Source organism: Ruditapes philippinarum, unplaced genomic scaffold, assembly GCF_026571515.1.
Source record: "Ruditapes philippinarum isolate M1 unplaced genomic scaffold, ASM2657151v2 ctg6365_1_1_1_1, whole genome shotgun sequence".
Classification (NCBI taxonomy): Eukaryota; Metazoa; Mollusca; class Bivalvia; order Venerida; family Veneridae; genus Ruditapes; species Ruditapes philippinarum.
In genome coordinates, this window is record NW_026865989.1 from 18485 (window position 1) to 46173 (window position 27689).

Here is a 27689-nt window from a genome sequence, read left to right on the forward strand (position 1 = left end):
TAAGGAAACCTATATAAGGAGAAAAGTTGTATTCCTGTGCCTGCCTAGTGTATTTATTTTCATGACATTTGCAGAACGAAGAAAAGTAAATTTTGTCTGTATCTCCCTTTAACATCAAAATAAATTCATGTTTGTGAATAGAAATATATAAAGTCTCACCTGATCATAGTAAAGGACAACAGTTTTCTCGTCTCTGATTTCAGATTTTTTAACTTCGTCAAGGTGGGTATCTGGACTCTCCAAATCAGCCGAGAAACCGGAAGGAAGGTCTATCTCTATAACGGCCATGCCAGGGTTGACGAAACGCTGTGGCAAGTATCTAGAACAATTTGTAAAACATCCTTAGTAATGATAATAAATTGTGTAACAGGTAAAATGAAAATCTAAAAGAACGCAAAATATTGCAGAAAAAGAGTCAATGAAACCATTGCTACTCAGTTATTGCATTGTTTTGTACAGAATTTAATTGATGTTGTGCTCTTCTGTTTATGTTAACGAGCCCGGGTAATTGGATCAGCGTTGTTTATTGAAAGTGTATGCTGTAATGTTTCATATTTACAGTATATTTCTACTTTTTCGTATTTGAGCAAAATATTAATAAAGAGCTAGTATCTATATACTAAATATACTAACTATACTATTATAGTTATTATCACATGAATTAATAATTCCTTTATCTCAAATAAGACATTAATGTATAATTGTTAGAAATGAGAGGAGTTAAGTTACCTTGCACATGTTCTCACAACAATTGAACGGATTGTTTCTCTCAAAATTGTTGTCGTAATGTTGAAAGCGGGAAGAGAAACTTCAGTTTCTACATTGAATGATACAGACACCTAAAGTTGAAAACAGAAATAATTCTTACACAATGTTAGACAGTGAAACAGACACCGCGCGAGATTCTTCTTAACAGCGCTTGATCATTACATAATATCAATAAATACAATTATATGTTTTTGAATGATTTAGTAAAATTTCATTTACTGGAATAGTATGACTTTAAAAAATTGACCTATGATGACCAATGATCATACATGAACATTTTCAGTGGTTGGCGTGACAGAGCATGCACAGAAACCCTCACCCTGGAATTACTACGTAACCAGTGGTCAATTATCAATAAAAATATTATCTTTGTTCGTTTTCTTATATAAAGATTTCAAATAATTATATTGGTGGAGCACAAAGAAACCCCTTAAAACAACAACAAAAATGTTGATTTTTTTTCAGAATCTAAAACATTCGGTTAAGTGGTTGATTTCTATGATAAAATTACTTTTCACTTGTTTTAGATAAACTTACCTGTACCAGGGCCGAGCCTGTTCCATGACCCTGGAGAGAAACAGCGGGTGGGTGGTTGAAGCTGTTGTTAGAATGGGCAATTGCAGTGTTTGGTATCTGTTTTTAAAACAAATTGTTGGTCATTTCGTGTGTTTCAAAAATTTTCCCTTAAATCACGCCAACATTATTGTGGTGATATGGCAACTTGTATTTTCTACTATTATAGTACCATCACAACTCTCGCGTTAATAACTGTTTACATATCTACTGGTTAGTCGTTTGAATTTTCATATATTTTATCATTATGATACACTATTTGTACACAACTAGCACAAGTCATAATATACTACACATAGTATGCTTCCACTTTTGGCATATTTTCAGTAAATAGTAAACTCCGCTTATAACGATATACCGCTTATAATGATATACCGCTTATAACGATGCTGTTGCCGCGATTCCGACTCCTGTTTTAAAATTGATTGCCTCTCGGATATAAATTCGCCGGTTCCCTGAATATCGCTATAAGCGGAGTTTTCTGCAGTACGTTTTCATCTGGGAATAAATTCAGAGTTCTTTCAATACGTAATTAACTCAATCAAATACTTACATCGAGTAACTTTAGGACCATTGCATCGTTTTTGCCTATATGTATGTTCTTATGAAAGCTGCCTGACTCGACATCAATTGTGAGATCAAGTATATCCTTGAAAACAGATCCATATTCCGACATGGCCTGAAGTCCAAGGACCGTGTCCTAAAAAAATGTGTCAAACATTTGTTTATCTTAAGTTCTAATTAGAAATATCGACAAATTTTTATAACCTCAGATAAATTACTGCATGATGACAACTTCAATAAACACTGTCGTGCAAACATAATGCTTTAATTTTTTATTTCTATTTCGTCTCGAGAGTTGAATATTGCTAACATTTTGTAAACATTAAGGAAACCCTCCACAAAGTTTAATATATTTCCACAGTTACCTTATTAATGTACGAAATCCATAACCAACATAATGTCGCTGAAATGTAATCATTCTCCTTTTATGTCTTCTTCGTTTTCCTTATTTTTGTGCTTTGATTTATGTACCAATAAACCAGGTTCCAGTTAAATTGTGTTTATGAACCTAGCTACGAACATAACAAAGAATAAAATGAACTCGCTTATCATTGTTTTTTATAACAGTAAAGAAAGAATACGCTTCATCTGTTACCTGAGTGGATCTAAATCCACCCCTAGAGTTCCTTTGAGAGATAAGCCATTGTAGAATAGGGAAGCCTGTTTGAAGCTGCCTGCTGTCAATAAGGTATAATAAAGCATATGAGGCAACCTCAATCTCTAATGGTGGACTCTGGTAATAATTCATCTCCCAACCCGATAGATATGAATGTGGTTGACTACGCGCCACGGTCCAATGCATTTTCCCATCTGTAAGAAAAGTCAGATGTGTCTGCTAATTTAATTATTCAATAATATGTGTTTAGAATATTGCTCCGTACAACAACTGTTCTCTAATTTGTGAATTTCCTTTACTAGCTGTTGCTCGAATACACAACTCTTAAAAAAATGTCTTTGTAGATAAAGTTTTGATTTGCTAACAGCAAAAAAAAAGAAATCTTAATTTTTTTCCCCTGAAATTTGATTGATATAGATCACCGTTTAAGCTTGTTAAATTCCGGAAAAGTACGTCAATATTTCCGTGTGCTTCCAAATTTCTTACAGAGTATTAGAATTGCACATTTTTTGTTGTTCCGCTTTTTAAATATTAATTAAAACTTATGCCGACTTTTTTCACGAAATTGCAATGTCATTTTATTTACCTTGAGTTTTTACAGCGAGTTTCTCGAGTTTGGTGTACGCTTTGTAAGCGTGAATACTTCCGGTTTTACTCAGGGCATAGCTAATTATAGCTAGGTCGTAATCATCGGTGACTTTGTCCGTCAGTATTAAATTCTCCAGATATCTACGCGCCTTCGATACCATATTTGCGTAGTTGAAATAGGTTTTCTACAATAGAGACTAAATTTCTTACAAACAGAGACGAGATATGTTTCATTAAATATAATTATACAAAATATGATTGTGTACACTGTTATGACTGTTATTGCAAGTGAAATATTTGACAGCGTTGTAATGCTATAAGAAAATAGGCCATGAAAGGCATGCTCATTTGTTTCATATTTTTCTTTGTTCAATTTCATATTTATCTTATTTTATGTCAAAATTGGACTTTTTTCACACATAATAAGTTTTTGTACTTGACAACCGAATCATTTTCTTAAAAAGGCAAACGCACAAAAACTAGGATTTCAACCTTTTTATGAAGAAAAAAGAGACAAAAAGAAGAAAAACTCAGATGTTCATCAAAATACACAAAAGTGGTTGAAATCAAACGACAATGTTCTCTGGGGACCAAAAAATATTTATAATCATATCATTGTAGTAATTTGAAAATATAACATAGTGAAAAGAAAGAACAAGTGTAATTACGTCCTGAAGAACAAATTCTGCGTCAGCAAGAGCTATCAACACAAATGCCGAAAGGCTATATCCATTGCTCGATCCTCCCTAAAATCATACGGTAATGAACCAATCAAATATAATGTAAAATTCAGTTAAATTAATACGGTAATGAAATATTCAAATATAATGTAAAATTGAATTAAAATCATACGGAAATGAATTAATTAAATAGAATGTTTAATTCAATTAAAATCATATGTTAACGAAGAAATCAAATAGAAATTTGTTTCGTTTTAATTCATTTATCATACACATTTTATTGAGAATAAACAAACTCAAACCTTGAGATTAGTCGCGTGCACACTTCCCTTTGATTGGAAGGAGCCGTCGTAATTTTGGTAACGGTGTATCCACGAAGCGGCTCGGATAAGTACAGAATCCGACACGTATATGTAATCGCTGGCTTGATAAAATGATTTCAACACAAATGCTGTCAGCCTGAATAAAAAAGGTAAAGCGCTTTAATTGAAGTTGATATACGTTTACAGAATTTCATCATCTGAACTTCGAAAAATGATATCTTAAAAATAAATATATTTTATTTTACATCTTATCCAAATATAACCAAAGAAATTTCAGCAATTGTGCCAAGTTTTATTCTAATAGAAAAACATTGTAAGATACAATCTTTTCAATTAAGCCTCATTTCCCAAATCCATATCAAATGCACATCGTTCCCATGCAGTCTTGCTTTTTTTTTCTTTTTCAATGTAAAACATGTCAAAAGTGTAAAGTGTGAAAAAAAGGTTAAAGTAAATTTGTTGAGAATGTTACTGATTCTATTGGACTCATACACACCTGCAAAATCTATATCAGTCTCGGTTAGTCTGGCCTCGTCCAATGCAAGTTTGACTGCATATTGTACTCGACAATGTATACTAAGCTCATAATGTTACATTCTTTTATCTCACTGATCCAGTGCACAGTGTACTAAATTTGTTTCTTTTCATACTAAATTTGGTACATTTTAATATATAGTAACATACCACATGCTCCCCATGCGGTCCCTTTGTCCCCATATGCTAAACGAGCCATCATTACGCTGAAACGTCAGCTCACGTTGGTACCCTATAATAATAATTATCATCATTACTATTCTAAAATTGACTTTAATTGTAAATTAACACCTTATCACATTAAAATATCAGTAGTTATATTTTAATATTTTGCAAAGTATATCAAATGTATTCAAAAAATATCGTTAACATGAACAATATACTTTGTTCATGTTGTACCGTTATGCCTGTAAAGAAGAAAAGTGAGCTTGTCACATCACTTTATATTATCTAATTTAAAATAAAATTTAATCATAACTTAAATTATTCATAAAAAAGATTTACATAATAGGTTCACTTCACATTATATGATATACAAATAAAATATCACTTGACATTATATGATATACAAATAAAATATCACATTGCATTATATGATATATATGTACAAATAAAATATCACTTCACATTATATGATATACATATAAGATATATGTTAGTGCACAGCGTAGTACACAATTTAGAAAGACGTTTTCTTTGTTGCTTCAATTTACGTGATACTATTTAAATAATTAAATAAACTAAAACGTGTATGATCTTCATAAAGATATTTTGTTCAATCATTTTGAAAGAAATTGGTCAGTGGAACAGTACAATTTTCGCATTTTATTCAATACCTTTATACATGTAATCTAAGGTCATTTCTGCAACATCTTGTGTCAACTTGTTTGTCTTCTTTAAGTAATTGTAAACAAAAACATCCGGTGCAAGACTGGTCATCGTCTGCTCCCCACATCCGGTTGGCATTCTTAGTAAACTTTTAAGGTTCTTTATGGTGGGGCCCATTGTATCACCTGTTGAATATTGTAAAATAAACACAATTTATATATTCACGCTATATTAAGATAAAAAGTTATTATTTTATAAGTTATTATTAGTAGCCATTATTTTTCAAAGTTGATATTTCAAATATGCATGTCTCATTATTGTTTACCATGGACAACGTCATGCAAAAATAAATAAATAAATAAATAAATGAATAATGGCAAAGATTTTCAAGAAATACAAAATGCATTGCATCTTTTTACACGCAATTATTCATATCAAATGTTGGTATTCTGTAAAATCATCTGTCAAAAAAGGGAGATAACTCATTCTGTAGTTCGCACGTCATGGTCAGGGTAACGCATTGTAACACGGCCAGCGATTGACTGAAAATAATGCAGGGGAAACCGTATGATTCAACTGATACATGAGGTGATTGGATGAAAGTTGGGCATTTTTAAGTATAAAAACTAATTTAAAAAGTAACACTTCAATGTTTTCTTAAGAAAATGAAATATTTCAGGAGTCTCTGTGTATTTCAGTCCTGTGATCAGCAAAAAATTTCAATGAAATGGGGGGTAATCCTCTTTGAAGTCAATTGGCAAAAAAAATTGGTTGGCTACCCCTATATAACAGAAACATTTTTATGAGTCAGGCATTTCTTTCTGCTAGTCTATGGAAATATCAATGTAAGTGTCTGACCTCATTTAAAATCATACAATCCGACCAACCAAAATATCACTCTATGGCTGGCCTTATCTTTTACTCTGCTGAATTGTAAACTGTTTCACATTATTTCAATTTCAACAGTCTAATCTCGGTTCAAAAGTTAAAAACAAAGATTGAGCCAGCTCACCAACAGTAAAGAACCTGGTCAGACTGCACACATGTGCTGACTGACCTTGTTCTTAACTAATAGCAGAGTATAATATCACCTCCAGCAAGTTTATTTTACAAGTACTCTAATAACTAAAACTACAAATAATAATTAAACTACATTCAAACTGAATAATTGCAATTGTGTGTAAATAAGTTAAAATATCCTTTTATAATCGTACCTATTGCCGATATTTGGACTTTCTGTGAATCAGCAACAAAAGTTGGCGGGAAACTAAGTGGTACATCAACTGATGTGTGCTCATTTATTATCATTGGCACGTTAAAATGCATCGTTTTTCCTTCAGCTTCCACAATCAGTTCTCGCTTCACTCTATCAGCGGAGAATGGTGTCTGTGCCTTTACTGTGATGGTAGCAATGCCAATGATGTCTGCGACAACGGGAATAAACACTGATCCCGCCTGACCGGCTTCAATCTGTTTCCATGGAGACACGTGTATAATAATTATCATGTTATTAAATATTTTTTGAAGAAAATATACCTTAAGTTTATGAAAGTTTAAGATTGCAAATAAGAACGTATGCAAAAAAAAACAAAAAACAAGAAAATCCATTAAGTTTGTGAGTGTGATTTTTTTTAAATTATATAACAGCAACATAAAATCGAAGAATGTCATACATTGTAACAGAAAATTATTTTACTGAGTTTATTTCTTAAAATGAGTAATATTTCTAATACAGAGACATAGACCCTAAACTTTTAAAAGTAGCATTATTTTAGTTCATATGGTATAGGCAAAGTTAAAGACAGTTTCAATAATCAATTAATTACATGTAAAGTACATCTTTAGTGAATTAGTTTATACAAATACATACCAACCTGTCAAGACAGAGCTTGTATATTATTACCTGTACAATTTAGACTATATAAGTTTTTAAAGGATACTTACATGTATTTGTTTCACAACCTCGGTCGAATTGAGGGTAACGTGTGCGTTTGAATCATTAAAAATCACCTTGAAGTCTGCCGATTTCTCCAACGTCACCACAACCTAAATCATAGCATATGGATGTTAACGTATGCACAAAATAAAAGCTATATAGTATTATCCTTAAAAGAATAAAATCAAAGCACCTGTTTGTGAAAGAAAACACTTAATATGTATATTCAACCTTACAAAAAAACATAACGCGCTGATATCGGTGCGTTTATACTGAGATTGATGAAATCAGCTTAGAGTACACTTAAAAAAATTTAATATCATGAAAAAAAACATAGCCACTTCAACGCGGACTATATGCATTGTATATGTTTATGCCTTAAATCAGTTCATAGGACCTATATCAAAATATTATCAAATGAAAAATAAATCTTGTTTTTTTTTCTGACAACTTACGTCAAGATCTTGTCCCATGTAGTTGAAGACGTTGGCTTGTAGCACAACTTGTTCACCTCTGATGACGGAATAAGGAAGATTAAGGCTGATAAAAAATGGCCGGAAAGTGGTGAACTAAAAGATGAAAATGGAACGACATGTATATGTTATTCATATGTTACTAGATATTCAAAAATGATTACCCGATACAATAGCAAAATATGATAGCCCACAAGAAGGCAAATAAAACAGGTTATGAGATAGCATACATACGAGCCAATAAGATGGTAACACAAAAGCTTAAAGGATAGATTAAAAGAGCGCCATTAAAACTAACACAAAGGCTTGAAGAAAAGCTAAGAAGAAGGTCTATACAATACTGGTAGATTATAAAAGCCTCTGGGATAGCTTGAAAGAGAGCCCATGAGATAGTCTTTTAGAAAGCTAACACAGTAGCCTGAAAGACTTCTTACAAGATACCAATTTTATATCGATAGCTTGTAATACATGTAGCTTATTATATAGCTTTAAGTCAGTTCGTATGAAGGCTAATACAAGAACTTGCTAAACATTTACTTAATATCCAACACGATCGTCTTTCAGAAAGAAGGTTAACTCAATACATTTGTATCTGAAAGATAGCTCGTTTGCAATATATCTTATAAGCTAGCTTACAGGATAACCACGACGGTTCCAAGCAAAATAAGACAGGTTAGAAAGTAAGTAAAGACACATCTTTCTTCTGATGCTCTCTGATTTGAAATAATTATTGTCTAGATACCTTCCTTTCTTCTTTGGACTTTTCATGTCTATCGATATTTGAGCGGGGTAGGAATGTCTATTAGATTTAAGCCAACATATACACCGTCATACCTTTGTTGCACCATCAGTGACGCCCAATCCGGAATGTTTGTTGACAGAGAAGGCTGTTGAATACCAGGAGGTTATCGTGTCAGGTACAGATGTTGTCAAGATGGCATTGCCACTAGAGCTGAGAATGTAAAAGTGTGAATAATTCTTAAGAGATATGAATTAAAAAATTGAAATGCCTTGTTGTATAATAATACACGGTTTGGTAGAAAGATGACCGGTTTAAGTTTACATGTGCAATAATATGATCATAAGGGCCGTATATTGAACCCTTCCAAGCGAAGAAGAAAATTGCATGAAGTCATTTGACTTATTGACGTCGTATGTGACGTAATGTGATGTGTTAACATCAAATTGTTTGTCAAAATTATATAATTATCTTGCAGTTACTAAACATCCTACTTCTGGCCCCGAGGCCATAAACTTTTTAAAAAGTCTCAATTCAAAGCTTAGGTCCGTGCTCCAAGTCACAAGTAAGTGGAGATTTTAGCTCAAAGTGAGAGTATAAAAACGTTTGATACCAATCTCAAATGTTTAAAACCTCGGGGCCTGTTTAATAAGAAGAAACTGTAAAGCCACCGAAGCGTGCTTAAATATCATTAATAAACGAATCATCTGATATCACATTACAACAATAACAATACTGGTACGCAACAACATGATTTTCTGAAAGAGATGAATGCATTTGAATACTTAACAAACAATATATCAGTCAATCAACATTACACCATATTTTATAATAACACTTACTAAACTATTATTATATTAAAAGTACATACCCTATAGTTAGGTTAGTCCATAGCCATGTTTCTGGGAAAAAATCTCTTGTATGTTGAACCTGTTGCAGTAGACCTAAGCAGAAATAGTAAGATTGTATTGCTTTACGTAGTTTTTCATAGCTTAACAATTTCATAGTATACGAAATTATCGTTATTTCATTTTAAGTGTACGAGGATCTATTGTTCCAAGCGAAGAATGAATATCATGAATTTATATTACGTGCACTTAACACACATAAACAAATGTCTTAAGACATTGATAGCATATACCGCAACCAACTACTTGTATCTAGAAAACAATGAATTCAAATACTATTCAAAATATTAATAAGACATATGGGCAAAAATACTAAAAGGATATGACATAGGCTTATTTCCCAAACTAGATAATACCCATTTTACCTCTTTGTTCGAATAATTATAAGCTTAATTTCCAGATTTAATAGTACCGTTAGTCACCTAGTATGATACCATGTACTCGTATGTTAACAATATTGTTGACTCACTATGAAACAAGAGCCAATGAGCTCCCAACATTTTTAATTTGCCGTTTTTGGGTCTTCTTTAGGGATTTTGTTGTTCTCTACTGTATAAGTAAGTTTACTTACTTATTTAATTATTTTATAATGGGGTCTGTAACGTTTTCACAGCCATAACTTTCAATGCAGCCAATTATATGTTATCCATGTGTTCAGTGTTTTAAGTCGGACCAATAAAGGAAAGCTCATATTGCAATATTTCAGCTTTACTAGTGAAAGAAAACATCAGGTTCCCCTCTGGGTATTATTTCAGACACGGGATCACATATTAGAACCATCGACGTTTCATACGCTAGCACATGAAAGTATCCAAAATCATTGACAACATTCAAACCAAAAGCTGTGAGGGGTAAGTGGTTTGAAATCATCGGCCTAAACCACTGGGCAAAATTGGTATAGTAATAATTAACAGTTTTAGGTTTAGCACAATAAAATATTTCTGTTTTAAAATATGAATACCTGGTTTAGGTGCTGGTGTTGATCCGAATATTAAACCTGAAATACATACATTTACTTAAAAATGTACTTAAAATGCATCATCACTTGTATACACCGGAACCTTTACTCAACCTCTGACGTGGAGACTGTCACAATATTTAGCTTATTCTGTTTGTAAATACTAAACCCATATCTATGTTCTCATACGACTTGCCGTATTACATAAAACGTGTTCATAAAATGTTATTAATTCAGCCTCTAACAAAAATATTGTAAAGGTATTCTACACAGAAAAACACCTCTGAAAAAAATGGAATAAACTTTGAAATTTATTTCAATTATAAAATTATTTCCTGTCTTATTGTCACTAACATTTCTTGAAACTGACTAAATTGTCATGAAATGTCATCATGTCCCTGAATCGCTCACCTGAGTATGAGTATATGGTACACATGAACAAGAAATCATAATCAAAACATGACTTTAATAGGCTAACAGTTCTATTCAAAACAGGTTGCTTATTGTCTAGCAGACCATAACCATTTGAGCAAAATCGTTAGGTAGCCATCTTGTTTTACAGACCGGAATAAAATAACTTGAGTATTTTAGTAAAGAGCTGCCAAACGATTGTTTCTGTAACGTTTTATCAAAATCTTTTGTGTGATCGGAACGATATCTTTTAACGCCTTTTTCTATTATTATTGTTGTCATCAGGCTCATTAGACCTGAACCATTTGAGCATTTGTTGTAAAATCATTCCTGTATATTTTCAGCACTTTTGGCTGAGGGATTTAGGAGAATACATTTTTCAAGTGAAAAATGTTATCGGCGGACACAGGGGTATCGCAATAGCTCACCTAAAGGATGTTGTGCTGAGGTAGCATGTTTTAGTGATCAAATAAATTAATTAATAAGGGATAAACACTTGCTTTTTCATGTTATACGAGAAAGTTAATAATAACTGTCCTCTTAATTTAAGAAAGAAAGTTGATAAAACATGTTTTACTTTGCATATAGCGTATAAGAAGCTGATGTCTTGTTTATAAATAAACAAACATTTAAATGTATCAAAGATAATTAACAGCTTGTCTTATAATGTAGCTGTCATTATTCTCATAATTGTAGTTACCTTAGCAACACACTCAAATTATTCATTTACATCGTTACTGTATCCAGCAGTTTTTAAGGAAAATTGACAAACACTTTTAAATGTTAACAAAATTTCTAATCTTTAGAAAGTTTCATGTTCTAGAATATGCCTACCTGGTTTAGCTGTTGGTGTTTGTCCGGCCACTAAACCTAAATAAATGAACAATTTGTAATTAAAATGTATATTTTATGTATACGTTGTTAATATATGTACCAACATAAAAATTATCAAAATGTGATATCATTTGGATACAACGCTCATTTTAATAATCTCCAAAGTAAAACCAACAAATAATATCATTTAATCACATTGCTTCTTAATCTAACAGTTCCTTTGTTTAGATAGATAAAGACAATATCATTTAATAACATCGTTAACATAGTTTGTATATCTAGAAGTTCTTTTTAAGCTACATTACAAGATATCATTTTATCACATCGTTTCTTTATCTAGCAGATAGTTTAGACACAGCATTTAAATCACATCGTTTTTATATCAAGCAGTTTTTCTTTACCCTTCAGTAACAAGGCAAAGAGCAAAGACAAAACGATTTTCAAATGTATCAAGTTTTATATTCTAGAAAATGCTTACCTGGTTGAGCTGTAGGTGTTTGTCCGGAGATCAGACCTGAAGTACATAAATACCGTGCATTAATTTTTTATATGTATCATCTGATACTTACAATGTGATTAATATGCTGTTGTCGAAGTAGTTTCAGCAAGGCTCAAATAGGTGTTTTAACAGTTTAGTTATGTCAAATGTAATAAGCTGCTATTTGTCTGGGGATTGTTAAAAGGGACGATGTCATATTTTAATAATGTTCATGATGGTACTTTTATTAACAATGTTTCTTTATCTACAAAAACAGATATTTTTTAGCTAAATTAAGATAACAGCATTTAATTAATTCATATCGTTTGCTTGTCTAGCAATTCCTTTTTAGCCAGATTAGGACATCATTTTAATTACATCGTTTCATTAGCAGTTCATTGTGACAGCTAAATTAGGACAACAATATCTAATACAAATTGTTTCGTTATCTAGCTAATGTAATTAGGACATCATTTTTAATCACATCGTGTCTTTATCTAGCAGTTCTTTTTTCTTTTCTATTGTTTGCTTTCTGTTCTAGAATATTTTTACCTGGCTTAGCTGTTGGCATTACACCTGAAATACATAAATATCGTTCATTTATTATTAAAATGTTTCATCAGTTCTGATACAAATTTTGTTAATTTTTAATATACCATCTCATATTGCTACAACTTATTCAGAAGATGTATGCAATTTAATCATATCGTTCCGTTACCGGGAAGCTCATTTAGCTAAATCAACAAACACATGATGTAAAAACTATTTCTAAATTGAGCAAATTTCATAACAATGTTGAAAATTTTAGGACCAATTTATAATAGACGCTTATTCAAAATGATCTCAAAATGTAAAATTCTAGTTATCACGTAATGTTACATAGCCTAGTAATGAGGTTAAACTAACAATAAGCTCATTTATTTTCGTTGTCTAGTTGAGGTGAATAAGATACATATTTCAAAAGATTGACCAATTTATTAATTGACCAATAACTGATACTCACACATGTTTGGGAGAAACTATTAATACTGCCAAAATTATTTAAAAAAAAACAGCCCAACTCTTCCTATAAAACGAGTGTTACTGATATACTCTGAAGTATATTAATATAAATCTTCCTGTATCATGTGGGTCATTGAATATTCATTAAAAAGGATATGAAATTGGAAATAAAGATGGCAGAATGTAATTTTGTTTTGACATTCACTTGTACTTTAAACATGTATATTTAAATGGGGTTTGAATCTCATTTAAAGTTAAACTAAATATTGTTAGTATAATAACAGCTTTGGTATTTTCAGTCACTAAATTTTCATAAACAAGTATTTATTCTTTTTATTATAATATAATAAATTGCCAACAGTTTCAAAAATGTGTGAGTCTGATATGATATTAAAAGGAAATACTTAAGGAATAATTTCTATTAACTTTTACTGTTCCATTCAAACGTTGCACATTTCCTGAAGTACATTCATCATATTTCGTTAAAGTTCCGTCTATTTCGTACATTCTCTGCCATTTCGCAAATGCACAGCATATTTTCTCATTTTTCAAGATGGCCTTAGAACAATTTAAGCATAATATGTACAGTCGTAAAGCATTATTTTTTACAGGGAATCTATGAAGTATTAAAACCAATATAAATCATAATCTTGTCATTTTGGCAATATCTTTATCAAAGTACTTTTAATAATAAATTAAGTTACCTGGATACGGTCCACAATCTATTTGACGTTTATGAAACCCACTTGCCCACTGGAATCCATGAACATCAGTCAGTAATTGAAAACCTTGTCCCTGTGGTAATAAAAAGAAACCAACTCCTAGAACTACCTTAAGTTTATTCACATATAAAGTAATTAAGATAGTAAGAGGTATTGAGTACTTAATGAATCAATATCTGTACTTTTAATGATCAATATCTTTACCTATTTTCTATTAAGTTATGCTACGTCTCAAAAAAACATCAGTTGGTTTATCTTACAGGTGTGTAGTTTTCCATTAAAAGGCTGTGAATTTTTTTAACTAGTTCAGTGTATGTTCTTAATTCAAAGTTTCGCTATTTTTATGTCAAAATCTGCTTAAGCCAGTGGTTGGTAGCTTGCAATTACCTACTGTTCATGAACACCGTGAACTGAACCGAGCATGGAACATTTTCAATTTTAGGGCTTTGACCGTTAAATTTTGTACATTATGTTTATTTCCATTTCAAAATGAGCTGACTTGATTCTATATTTAAAAAGATTGACTGTTTTATTGGTGATTGACCAACAGTTGATATTTGAAAATGTTGAGAATAAATACAAGAGGGCCATGATGGCCCTGAGGTCGCTCACCTGTATGTAGGCCCCCGCAGCGGGACCAGTTTAAACCCCAGGGCTTTTATTTGAACAAACTTGGAAAACACCCATAAGAAGATCTTTCATGATGTACACACTTATAATGTAAAAAAATGATCTGCCCTCCCCCATCCCCGGCAGGGTCAATTTTACCCAAGAGCTTTTATTTGAACAAACTTGGTAGACACCCATAAGAAGATTTTCATGCTAAACATCTAAGCTCTAGCTCATTGGGTTTTTTAAAAGAAGATTTTTTTAAGTTTTTACTATACACATATAGTAAAAAACAATGACACCCCCGGGGCGGGGCCAGTTTTGACCCCAGGGCTTTTATTTGAACAAACTTTGTAGACACTTACTAGAACATGTTTCATGCTTAATATCTAAACTCTAGCTATTTGGGTTTATTCAAAGAAGATTTTTAAGTTTTTGCTATACACATATATAAGGAAAATCAATGACCCCCGGGGCGGGGCCAATTTTGACCCCAGGGCTTTTATTTAAACAAACTTGGTAGACACCAATGAGAACATGTTTCATGCTAAATATCTTAGCTCTAGCTCTTTGAGTTCTTTAACAGAAGATTTTTTAAGTTTTTACTATATACATATAGGGAAAATCAATGACCGCCTGGGGCGGGTCCAAATTTGACCCCAGGGCTTTTATTTGAACAAACTTGGTAGACACTCATTAGAACATGTTTCATGCTAAATTTCTAAGCTCTAGCTCTTTAAGTTCTTTAAAAGAAGATTTTTTAAACTTTTTACTATATACATATAGGGAAAATCAATGACCCCCTGGGGCAGGGCCAAATTTGACCCCAGGGCTTTTATTTGAACAAAGTTGGTAGACACTCATTAGAAGATGTTTCATGCTAAATATCTGAGCTCTAGTTCTCTTGGTTCTTAAAAAGAAGATATTTTAAGTTTTTGCTTTATGCATATAGGGAAAATCAATGACCCCCTGGGGTGGGGCCAATTTTGACCCTAGGGCTTTTATTTGAGCAAACTTGGTAGACACTTATTAGAAGATGTTTCATGCCAAATATCTAAGCTCTAGCTCTTTGGGTTTTTTAAAAGAAGATAATTAAACTTTTTTCTATCGGTTGCCATGGCAACCAGAGTTTTGTATGGAATTAAATTCTTTGAACATTTTTTAAAGGTGAACACCAAAGAAACATTCCTATGAAGTTCGGATGAAATTGGCTTAGTGGTTGATGAGGAGATGCCATTTAAAGTAAAAGTAAACGGACGGACGGACGGACGCCGGACGAAAAGCGATCACAAAAGCTCACCCTGTCACTTTGTCTTATCACTTTGTCATTATCCCACATTCGGTCCACCTAACAGGATTTTCCTAGATATCTTGTAAGTATTTACCAAATCAGAGACCCCTGAATTACAAGTTAATATGTTTTTGCCGAGACTTACCTCCATGACCCTTTTAGGATCATGCAATTCACTAGAATCTGCAGAGGAGTGCGAGGAAGGTTGTAGCGATCTTATTACCTGTAACGAATGTGTGAAATAAGATACTAGCACAACATAAAATAACATGAAAGACTGGCCTTTAGAATGTGTTCCCCTCCCAGTAAAATTTAAGTACATTTAAATAGGTTTTCTTGACAACACAAGGACCCCATTCAGGATTACTACTACAGGTATATAATCCTATTCCAACTCAAAGCAAACACGGTCTTAGTTTAAAAAGTTTATTTATCATTTCGACTCCAATACAGCGATGTTATATCTTGTTAGTTTGATTCTTATTCTTAAACTTGCATTCAGACAGGCTACGCCTATATTAACACATTTACGCAAACGCTTAACGTATGTTTTTAAAAGAGCGCCTGTTTAAAATAACTGTTCAGTGTATTCAGAATAGTTTATAATTCTAATACAAAGAGTGCTGCACAGAACGTGTTACTTTCATTTGATACATAGAAAGCATTAGATGCCAGGATAAAGATATATGAAACTTGTCGAGAGAGAGAAATATTCACTTACAAATAATAACACGCGTCTGTTTATCATTTTGTTGTTAAAGTTTCAAACAAGTTGGGAAAAGACTTGAGGCTATGATAAAACAATATCCGATGTTCATGTATTCACAGAATAGAAATTGATTTATAACTATTGTAATAACCTTTGTCATTTTGAAATTGCAAAAAAAGAATTCTTACGTCAGACTGTGTGATGTCATTTCCGGAAGCTAGTAACAGCACACTCTGGTCAACAGCAAGAAGGTTAACCAATGATTGGGGATCACTGGTGATGGACAAGCTTACGTTCTCCCCAGGTTCTGCTTGACTTTTGTCGAATGACAAAGCGACCTAAAATAAACAATCGTTAAATCATGTGCATGAGGCTCGATAAAGTCATTTGTCTTCCAAGTATTATTATATAAATTAAATTATAATGATTTAGACAGTGACATACAAGAATCTTATCGCTTTCAAGATAAATAACAGATCAAAAAATCGAAAATTGATAAACTGCAGTTAGCATTAACTTTTTATAGACTTGCGCTATAATCAAAGCACCTTTATATTTTAGAGAATGCAGTTTGACATTTCCTATTGAAAGCAATATATATGTTTTGAACTTCATTGTTAAACATAGATAAGTTAAAATATCAGAATAGGTTTTTACAAAAATATTACGAGCAGAAAAGGGTTAAAGTAACGTGAATTATCTTTTCGGCGATAATAAGTCTCACCATACGTTTATCCCTTTTCATATATAAATGAATGTATATTGCCTATATGTATGCTCCTGCTATTTTATGCCATGTTATGTTACGTTATGTTATAAAATGGCGTCAAATCAAGGATAGGATCAAATCTAGATCATACAGGTTGTAGTTGCATTACCTTGTTTTTGAATTTGTTAGCATCTTCTTTAACGTCGAAATAAAGTGCGTCAGCGTTCCACAAGTCGGTGTCGAAATAGTAAACAACGAGTTTTCCGTATGGCTTCATCTTGTCGGTCACGTGGAAAGACAACTGCATTGTGTTGGATACATTGTCGTGCAGGTAGCCCGTTTGTAGCATACGAGAGTTTGCAAATATCTGTTTTTATAAGTGATTGTTATTTTTTTTGTATCCTTAAAACCATAAATGTTTCAGTTAATGATGATACAGCTATATTCCATATTCAGTATCAGGATTTATAATATACACGTTGAATGTAATAATCTATAAAATTAATAAAAATAATTACATTAGATATCGCCATTGTTTGTTTTTGTTCAGATAATTGATATGCTATATAAAAGGTAGAAGTTACTCACAGCGTAGAAGAATGGAATATGGTGCAGACCGTCTGATCTCATTACATTAAACACAGCATCTTTTCCAACCTGAATGAAAATAGAAAAAAAACTAATTTTACGGCAGGCAGACCTCTGTCGCTTTTGAAATTTAGCTCTTTTTTTCGTTTAAAAGTAGTTCAAAACTTTTCCGTATTCACATGAATCACACTATGATTAGTATCAAAATAGACACATACATTAACAAGATGCTTCCCATATAGGTTTTGGACACAGAGAAGTAGTGTCTTGTCGATAGCTCCTGTAAATTCAGCGGAATGTCCCGGACAAAGTTAAAAGTGTAAAATTCAAAAGGGCAATACATTGAAACTCGAAAATTAAGCAAGGCAGGTTACGTTTCGTATGAATTGCACTTTCACGTAATGACATCTATCTGCACAGTTTTCTGTGATACGTTTGGTAGTTTCAGAGTTATGTCCCGGACAAATTCATAGTGTAAAATAAAAAGGCAAAAGCTCCAAAATTAGGTAAGGTAGAGAAAAGGTTGCTATGTAATGCATTTCTTTTTAAAGAGATCTTTTCACCTACAAAGTTTCTTGTTGATACCATTTGTTGTTTCAGAGTTATGTCTCGGACAATGTACAAAGTGTAAAAATAAAAAAGGTCAATAACTCAAAAAATAGGCTGGGCAAAGGTACGATTCTTTTGCACTGCCACTTCTACTCAAAAAAATCTACGTACACAATTTCTTGTTGATACCTCTTGTAGTTTTAGAGTTATGTCTCGGACATAGTTCAAAATGTGAAAATTAACAAAAGGCAACAACTCCGATATTAGACCAGGTACAGTTACGGTTCTTTTGGACTCACATCTATCTTTCTACAAAGTTTTTGTTGATACCTCTTGTAGTTTCAGAAATATGTCCCGGACAAATTATAAAACGAACAAAGGGCAACTTCTCAAAAATAAGGCAAGGCTGAGTTAGGGTTATTTTGCACTGCACACCCACTCAATGAGATCTATCTACGCATAGAGTTTCTAGTTGAAATCTCTTATAGTTTTAGAGCTATGTCCCAGACAAGAAAAGCGAACAAACAAAGCGGCGACTTTATGCTCTCCCTTCGGATAAAGATACCTCAATGCAAGATAGCTAGTATGTACAGGAATCTTCATTTAAAATAACTACAATACGTGTGTTGTCCAAAGTAACTAAAATAATATCATATAATCTAAATAATAAAATAGTCTACAATATGGGTTATCTCTAGATAGCAATAAAAACAACAATATTATATGAAAATTATCAGCTCGGTTTGATTGGATCTGTTCATGAAAAACAATGTAGCGCATCATGAGATATTGTAGCACTACATCTTTTACGCCCCGGGTTGCGCGGTATTCAACGTACATATTTACAGAAAACATACCACAAATAACATATCACTGTAAATAGTGTGTACTCACCACGATTGATGATGAGTTTTGTGAAATTTGAATGTTTCCATCGTCCATTAGCCAGTAAGGTTTTTGAACGTTCAATGTATCAGTGAGTCCCTCATAAAATACCTGAAAATGAAATAGATAACGTATGCACTGTGATCATTTAACAATGCAAAACACAGGTAAAGATGAAATTCAAAACACTGTCATTTGTGAAATTATCAAAAGTTGAATATTTATAAGGTTGTGATGAATGGTGCAGACTTTACAAAAACTGCCATTATAAAACTGTTACCTAAAACATTTTGAACAACAGGCGGAAAAGTTATGAAACTTGAAAGCATACATTCAAACATCTTGAAACTTAAATAATTTTGTTCCAAAAAACAAATGCATGCATGATAAAAGTCCGTTTTTACAGAAGACGTAAAAACTAATTTGAACACACAGCTAATATACAAGGACAATCATAACATTTATCATTTTAGTGATCATAAGAAGACACAAGTTAAACACCCAAATATTTGTATATGATATGATTTGTGTATTTAATTCGTACATACATTTAGATGTAAAGCGGATGCGTTAATAATTAGTAAATACCCCTAGATTTAAAGAGTGTGCATTTATAATTCGTGCATACCTCTAGATGTAAAGAGGATGCAAAAATAATTCGTTCATACCAGAAGATGCGTTAATAATTCGTACATACCTCTAGATGTAAAGAAGATGCGTTAATAATTCGTGCATACCTCTAGATTTAAAGAGGATGCAATAATAATTCGCGTTAATAGTTCGTACATACCTCTAGATGTAAAGAAGATGCGTTAACCGGGGGGATGACTGAAATCTCGATGCTACCAGTGACCGATGGCGCGTAAGTTTGTTCAGCAAGATATTTGGCCCTGTATCTGTGTGATTCATGGTCATAGAACTTCACATAACTGACAAGGCGAACGTTTTCTGTGCTCGAAATAATTGGATTTCCATTAGCTTGAGTCAGTATGACCTGCAAAGAAAGAATGAGGAAGATGTTTTGTATTTCTGTGTTTTGCCTATTATCTTTTCTTAAAGTGTCAAGTCAACAAAATGGAATAGCAAAACTATACTTAGTTTCCTAAACTTGCTTTACCTTTTGAAAACGAGCAAACTGTATTTCAATAAACAATCGCAATTAAAAATATTCGGTATATCATCATATTTTTTTATAGTTTTGTATTTTTTTGAAATATTTCAATTTCTGCTTTTCATCATTGATATAAACAAACAATATAAAATATTTCTTATAACAAGCTAGATTAAAATCAATGCAAATTAAAGACACATATTGGATAAAAGAAGAGATATAAGGGGCATTATAAATTATAATTCACGGTATAATCTTACATGTCCGATGTATGGAAGTCCTGGCTTGAAAAACGACATACTGGAGGAATGGTCAAAGTTCATCTTGTATGGTTCTTGGTAGAATACAACCTGACATGGATATTCAAAATAACGTTATCATTTCATATTCATCCATGAGTATATTCGTTGTTTTGTTTATACAAACGGCAAATTAAACTTGTTCTCATACTCAAATATTAAATTTTGCAGAAGACGGTGATAGTGGGCGTTTTAGGGAGCATACATATCATACATGAACATGCTCAGTCAGTCTGAGCATACAAAATTCTACACACTACACGTGGTCACAATATGAATATATAGTGTCAATAAAGAAATTTAAGAAAAGACCAACTTAAACTGACCTGCCATAGGGAACGCAGCCTCCCACACATTTATTTATTCATTAGTTTGTTCATTCTTTTATTCAAATTAGACTATTACAGTAAGAATTTAAGAGATTTCAATAAATTTCTATGATTAGAATATTTGACTAAAGGATGAGCATAGTATATGTATATCTTTAAAACAGTACAAACCTGAGATGTAGCGTTCTTTGTAATGTTATTAATACTCTCTGTAACGGACGCTTTTATCAGCAGGTGATACCCTGCAAGTTTTTCCACAAATGGTTGAAACGTGTAGGGATCGACCTCATTCGTAATTCTACTGAATGGAACGGTAAATTTGGCTTCTCCATTTATCTTTAAAATACAAAGACAACTATGTTAACAATGTATCAAAAACGTAAGTTGTAACATCTTGACTAACTAAAACTGAATTTAATTATACGAGAATATATTTGCTTTAAATCAGTGTGAGTAAAATTACGAGCATTTTCCTTTAACAAGAATTTAACGTCTAAATCTGCCCTCACAACTTTACATATAAATACTACATGATATCTCCCTGATTTTCATTCATTAAAATTTTGATACATGTTTATTATTTAACAATTTTCCCTACAAGTTTCTTAAATGTTTTTTCGTCAAATCTATCTTTTTTAGAGAAATTTTCAAAATAAAAACTTAAAAGCACAGCAGAAGAATCTATTGCTGCGTTAAGTTAAATTAAGAAGTGCATGTACTTATAAATAAATGAGTAATAATACGTTCTTTCGACCTATATCATTCATTGCATGATCGAGTGCGCTTAGAATCCTGAGAGAAGTATCACAACAAAGCAAAATACTATCGTTAACGCCAGTTGAAAAAAAACTTATTTCTGCCATAGTAGAGAATATTTTTACCTTCTTTAGAAAAGGCATAAGATATTTATCATATGACTAAAACGTGGATTAGAAAATTATATAAATAGATAAATAAATAAATAAAAACATACATCAAAAGCAGCCTCAACCATGACTTCATCTCCATGGTATTTCCATGGCGTATTGCTGTAGTCAATGTCTGCATACAGCTTTACTGTGCCTATTACAGGCTTACCATATGTGTATCTGTAAAATATGTAACAGTATACATTAAAAAAGGAAAATAACTGCTATCATTATTTAAAATATAGAAAATAACTGTTATCATTACTTTAAAATATAGAATATAAGTTATATCATTACTTTAAAAGATATTATATAACTGATGTCATTACTTTAAAAGAAGGAATATTATTGATATCATTACTTTAAAATATAGAATATAACTGATATCATTACTTTAAAAGATAGAACATAACTGATATCATTTCTTTAAAAATAGAATATAATTGATATCATTACTTTAAAAGATAGAATATAACTGACATCATTACTTTTAAAGATATAATATAACTGATATCATTACTTTAAAAGATAGATTATTGCTGCTTGAAAAAAATACAATTAAGATCAATGTGATTGAGAATAAACATTAATATGATGAATTATAATATTTTGTTCTAAAACATTAACTATGTCCTATATAGATGTATGTTATATCGGATCATGTATCTCACATGTACTTGGTAACAACTTCCATGTATAATTCTTTCGTGGTTTGTTGTTATGTTAAATATTAATTACGATCAACGTTATAATTCATTGCATTACCCATCTAAAGATCTATTAACTTTAAAAAAATTGTATTCTGCACTGTTACTTTCTAAACAGACGTAGGAAAATGTATAAAAATCGCCGTTGACTCCTTTAAATTAAAAGATATAAATAAAGTAAAAATTGAAAGAAAAATATAAATAATGATTAATTTACTTTGCTCTGACGGTGCCATGCATTTCTTTGTCCGTTGTGACCACATAGGGAGGTAATTCGACGCTCACCTGGAACTTTGGTAATACTGTAATTAACAATCAGAGATAAGTATAAGCATCTTATAAATTTCATATAATCATGCTTTCATGCTGAATATTTCAGAAATTTAATAATTTATTATTGTCTGAATCTAAAATTATTGTAAGAGATCTTTCTAAATATTTATATTATGCAAATTTAATTAGAAAATAGTTTTACAGAACTTCATACACTTCATATGTATAAATTCATATGTTATACATTGTATTTTTGTGCTCCGTGAAAAAATCCATGTCTTCAACCTATAGATATGTTGTATGTGCTATTATAACAAAAAAATCATTTGAGTTTGAGTTTGAATAATTATAGTTTATAACTTATTTTAACAAAAAGAAATTATTTCTATGGAAATGACATTTCTTGCAACAGTACTATATGATTAGAAATAAAACACAAAAAATAAAATTTGATACTTTTATATTGAAATCTAACTTTTCATATATGAAAAGACATTAAAATATTCACATACATTTGTTTGTTGCTTTATAATAATGAAAAATAAACAAACAAACACATGATGTCACCTTACCGTATTTATCCACTTTGAAATATTTCTCTTCAGTTGCTGTCTGAAGGAGAAAAAAACAATTAATATCTCGATTTGATGTTTTAATTTCTATTTTTTAAAGTAAATTGGTCTATAATTGGAAGGTCCTTTGTAATTAACTTTTAAAGAGATAGAAGGAAAAATATAACCGACAACCCTATTTTATTTGGAATTAAAAACTGGTAAAAAATTTCTTTTTTTCCCATAAAATGTTCCCTTCAAAATGAGGCAATTGTTTAACAAATTTTATAAAAAAAACCAAGATTTATTTTTTTGTTTGAATTTTGAAAAAATGTGGACAATTAAATTTCTCATCCAATTTTGGAAAATAAGATAATAAATTTCAAAACTGCTTTTTAATGTTTACAGACCAAATAATTTTTGATAAATTTTAAAATTTTAGAATTATAAAAAAAAATTTTAATAAATCTGTTTAAAGGGTATTCGCCTCCAAATTTTTATGGACTTGGCACATTTTTATTCCCCCTTTAGATGTCGCTGGCTTTGGGTTTTTGTAGAGGCTGGTTTCGTGAACGTTACCTTGTTGACCTTACACAAATAATTCTTCGAATCTTTCTGAGATTGTCTGCACCAAAATTAATTTCAACAGTTTTGTTGTTAATTCTATTTTACATAAAATATCAATAACAATCAAATGCTGTGACTTACCACTTGTCTGTCCACGCTGACTTTAATTCTCCACTCTCCAAGCACGGGTTCAGTGTCCATGACGAAAAAATCTTCAACAACACCGTAGATAGGTTCTGATACATTTACGAGCTTCTTCATCTGATTGCCCTTTGGATCCTAGAATGTAGTACAATACATGTTGTACTTTTAAATTTCTAAATTATTGAAATGAATTGTCGGGTAATAACCTTACCTAAACGTATACAATGTAAATATTTTCAGAAACAATGTTGAGAATTTCTGACTTGCTTTCAGCCAGTGTTCGTGACAAATATGAGGAAGCGACATTGCCTAGACCACCTATCACTGGCTTAAACAAATTCAATATCAACCACAGGTTAAGGACAAAAAATAAAATGTTACAAATCTGGGATGAAGGACGGGACAAGTAAAATCAACAACAAGAAAATAATAATTATGTCTTTGAAACCCACGATCTGTCTGTTCAGTCTGTTTGATATAAATTAAAACACTTACGTAAATTGAGATATTAAATTGACCACTGTAAACCATCATATCAGAAGATATCCCGAATGTTCGGAAACGAACTAAAAAACAAACAAAAAGATTTAAGCATATGTTGAAATCACTATAATTTTGGATTTCTTTTTTGAATTATTTTCACACCAATACTTTTTTCATAAGTCAATGCTCTGTCTTTACCTGCAATCGCTTACACAAATTATGACAACTTTATGAGTCTAAGAAATTGATATTTACAAATTAAAATAAAAAAAAAACATTTAGTAAAATGATTTTCATATCTACCACAACTCTTAACGTGTTCAGTTTTATCAAAAGAATATCTACACGAATAAAAGTTTTATTACATATTTTATTATCCTATTGAAAATGCCGGCACACGTTGTCATTTTACGAGTTTCTATGTACATGAACTACTCTTTTTTTCAATTAAACCAACCAACGCTTTCAAAATAAATATAAATACTCGTACAAAAAAGAGAAAGAAATGGCCAATACACCCCTGGTTTTTATGGATTAGGCACATAGTTTTTTTAAACAGCTATCAAGGCCATCTTTGACGAAATACTCGTAAAATGGCGTTTTATGCAAAATATTTAGAATATTGTTTACAACGTACCTGTCTGTCCTGGTTTGTATATTCCTTTGTCCGTCTGTATGTGAATTGCGAACATTTCTGGTATTGCACCTGAGTCGTAATAAAGAATAGCATGTTGTTGGAAGAATAACCCACTTAGACCGTTTATCAGTAAGGTGTACCTATACGGATCATCTCCAGTATCTGGTACCTGCAAATTTTAAAATATAACTTAAAATCTATGTTAGTATGAGAACGTAAAAAATCTGTATTTTCATGAGCAGGTTTATTGGGCCCATTCACTTATTTCTTGAATAAATAATTATGTGTAAAGCGTAATTTAATAGTAATAAAAAGCCTCAATGCCCAGGCAGGTCTAATTAAAATGAGTAATACAGGAACGTGTAAAATATGATAAGATTTGTGTACAATAAAAAATACATTTACCTTTAATTGCACTAGTTCTGATTTGGCTGAAAAACATAAATAATTACATTAATAAATATATAATGTTATAATAGCTCCATGAAAAATCGTACAATTATTGACTAGTGAGACATTGAATATGATGTGATTTTCACCGGAAGAGGTCATATTGAACGAGGCGATAGCCAGATCATATTCGATGGCTCAGTAGTTAATTATTGTTTTATCATATGTATAGTCTAAGATTTAAAATAAGATCGCATATGTACAGCCTTATACAACTTTTGTCTGTGACGCGCATATTTCTTACAAGATGACGTCAGGCGTTTAACGTCAATTTTTCATATTTTCATGTCTTCGTGATTTCGTTTACCACCACGCAGAACGAATGTTAAAAGCAGAAAATTACGACAAACTGATCATTTTGCGTATTTTCACGTTTTGTTTTGCGCCTGAGTGCACGAAAGAAAGGGAAAGATTTTCACGCCTTTCTTTGGCGCCCCAAGGAGCGAAACTACATCATGGCAAAAAAAACAAAAAACAAAAAACAACAACAACAAAAAATACAGTCATCAAATCTTACTGAAAAGCTTCTATTGCACGTTTGTTTGTGATTATTCTTCATTTCAATTACGCCTTATATTACTTTATCTTATACTGTAAATCTATTTATATATATACCCGACTCTTTGAACTATGTCTAAACCTCTTGAATATTAAAAAAAAACACAACAAACAGTTATCTCCCGCAAATTTATTAACAGGTCATTACCTCCCTTGAAGGTATGAGTAAGCGTTGACACACTATGATGATCATCACGTATCAAGTCAACTTGTACATCGACATCAACCCCGGAAATGTTGTAGAAATTAAACGTCAACGGAATCGGCACCCCAGGGGTGTATCTGTCCGGAACAACTATCCAGTGCGATCTAAAAAATAATATATAAAAAATAAGCAGAAATCGACTTTCCACACATATACAAGGATATATAGCACCAAACCTGATGTAGATTTTGTTTATATTATGTTTTGCAGTATTAAATCTTTTCAAAGATAACAATGAATTTATTGAATACAAGTAATTAAATAGAAAACGCGTTTAGAACACTCCTTGGCCTTTTGTTACATGTAGAGAAATGTTTTCTTATTTTTGAGAGAAACAAAACTAAAATAATTTTAATCAAAAGGTAAATATATAAACACATTGTGTTTAACTTACACCTAGCGAGAACATAAATTGACTAGCCTTTTCCACCAATATAGAGCCAGGCCAGCCTGCACGTCCGAAAAGTCTGGCCGTCAGACCAGACTCTATAATGTTAGATGATCTTGATATCAACAACAAATGAACAGAAGCTAGAGAATTTTATTTAAGAAAGCCAGAAGTTAAAAGTATAACAATTACCCGGTGATACTCGTATCTTTTGCGTTAGTGACATCACTCGCCAAAAACACACACAACAACGTGCAAATAAACAGCATTTATTATCTTCAGTATTTGTTAAGAAGTTTAAAATTCACTGTCTGTAATATAAAGAACACATTTCATTAATAGTACATACTATTTTCAAAGGTAATGTATTAGAATGAAAACTTAAGTCATAAGTCCTAAAATGGAAGGTCTTGAAACTTAAAATGGTATCATTATAATACTGTCGCTTAGAATCATTATATTTCTTTTATCACCTTTAGAACCCTTTTTATGTATAGGAATAACTTTGGCATTTTTGAACGATTTAGGAAATGTATTGTTTAGAATGCTATTATTGGATATAGTGATAAGTATTGGAGCAATGATGATCATGGCAACCTTGTTACTGACCCTTTTATCACTGCAAATTTGTTCAACAGACAATTTGCGAATCTTCGCCAATCCCATCATGCCATTCATCAGACTGGTTATGAAAATCCTGAGCTTTTTGAACTAAATATATCTTAACTTCAGCATATACCCCCTTTCAAAATACCTAAAATACAGCTCACCTATGTGTTGAACCAATTAAAATCGATAGATATT

General features: G+C 31.6%; 1 protein-coding gene across 2 annotated transcripts in view; it reads right to left on the reverse strand.

Annotated features, from left to right (window-relative positions):
* Window positions 1-27196, reverse strand: part of LOC132730945 (CD109 antigen-like) — a 29913-nt gene extending 2717 nt beyond the window's left edge. Inside the window, exons 1-37 of one of the 2 annotated variants that reach the window (XM_060717027.1) lie at window positions 27078-27196; window positions 26441-26601; window positions 25690-25715; window positions 25285-25453; window positions 24660-24730; window positions 24162-24299; window positions 23475-23514; window positions 22847-22931; window positions 21988-22102; window positions 21186-21350; window positions 20647-20736; window positions 20066-20269; window positions 19285-19386; window positions 17842-17910; window positions 17423-17620; window positions 16733-16882; window positions 15981-16058; window positions 13918-14008; window positions 12764-12787; window positions 12212-12247; window positions 11734-11769; window positions 10492-10527; window positions 9494-9566; window positions 8718-8835; window positions 7866-7979; window positions 7419-7520; window positions 6689-6944; window positions 5483-5659; window positions 4797-4878; window positions 4092-4248; window positions 3778-3855; window positions 3108-3294; window positions 2501-2715; window positions 1895-2041; window positions 1306-1401; window positions 730-839; window positions 160-319 (exon numbers count right to left, since the gene is read on the reverse strand). In XM_060717027.1, coding sequence (XP_060573010.1) covers window positions 160-319; window positions 730-839; window positions 1306-1401; window positions 1895-2041; window positions 2501-2715; window positions 3108-3294; window positions 3778-3855; window positions 4092-4248; window positions 4797-4878; window positions 5483-5659; window positions 6689-6944; window positions 7419-7520; window positions 7866-7979; window positions 8718-8835; window positions 9494-9566; window positions 10492-10527; window positions 11734-11769; window positions 12212-12247; window positions 12764-12787; window positions 13918-14008; window positions 15981-16058; window positions 16733-16882; window positions 17423-17620; window positions 17842-17910; window positions 19285-19386; window positions 20066-20269; window positions 20647-20736; window positions 21186-21350; window positions 21988-22102; window positions 22847-22931; window positions 23475-23514; window positions 24162-24299; window positions 24660-24730; window positions 25285-25453; window positions 25690-25715; window positions 26441-26601; window positions 27078-27154 — 4233 coding nt within the window. In that variant the 5' untranslated portion in view covers window positions 27155-27196. The remainder of the gene's footprint in view (window positions 1-159; window positions 320-729; window positions 840-1305; window positions 1402-1894; window positions 2042-2500; window positions 2716-3107; window positions 3295-3777; window positions 3856-4091; window positions 4249-4796; window positions 4879-5482; window positions 5660-6688; window positions 6945-7418; window positions 7521-7865; window positions 7980-8717; window positions 8836-9493; window positions 9567-10491; window positions 10528-11733; window positions 11770-12211; window positions 12248-12763; window positions 12788-13917; window positions 14009-15980; window positions 16059-16732; window positions 16883-17422; window positions 17621-17841; window positions 17911-19284; window positions 19387-20065; window positions 20270-20646; window positions 20737-21185; window positions 21351-21987; window positions 22103-22846; window positions 22932-23474; window positions 23515-24161; window positions 24300-24659; window positions 24731-25284; window positions 25454-25689; window positions 25716-26440; window positions 26602-27077) is intronic. The other variant, XM_060717028.1, reaches the window with a different exon arrangement.
* Window positions 27197-27689: the final 493 nt, after the last annotated feature.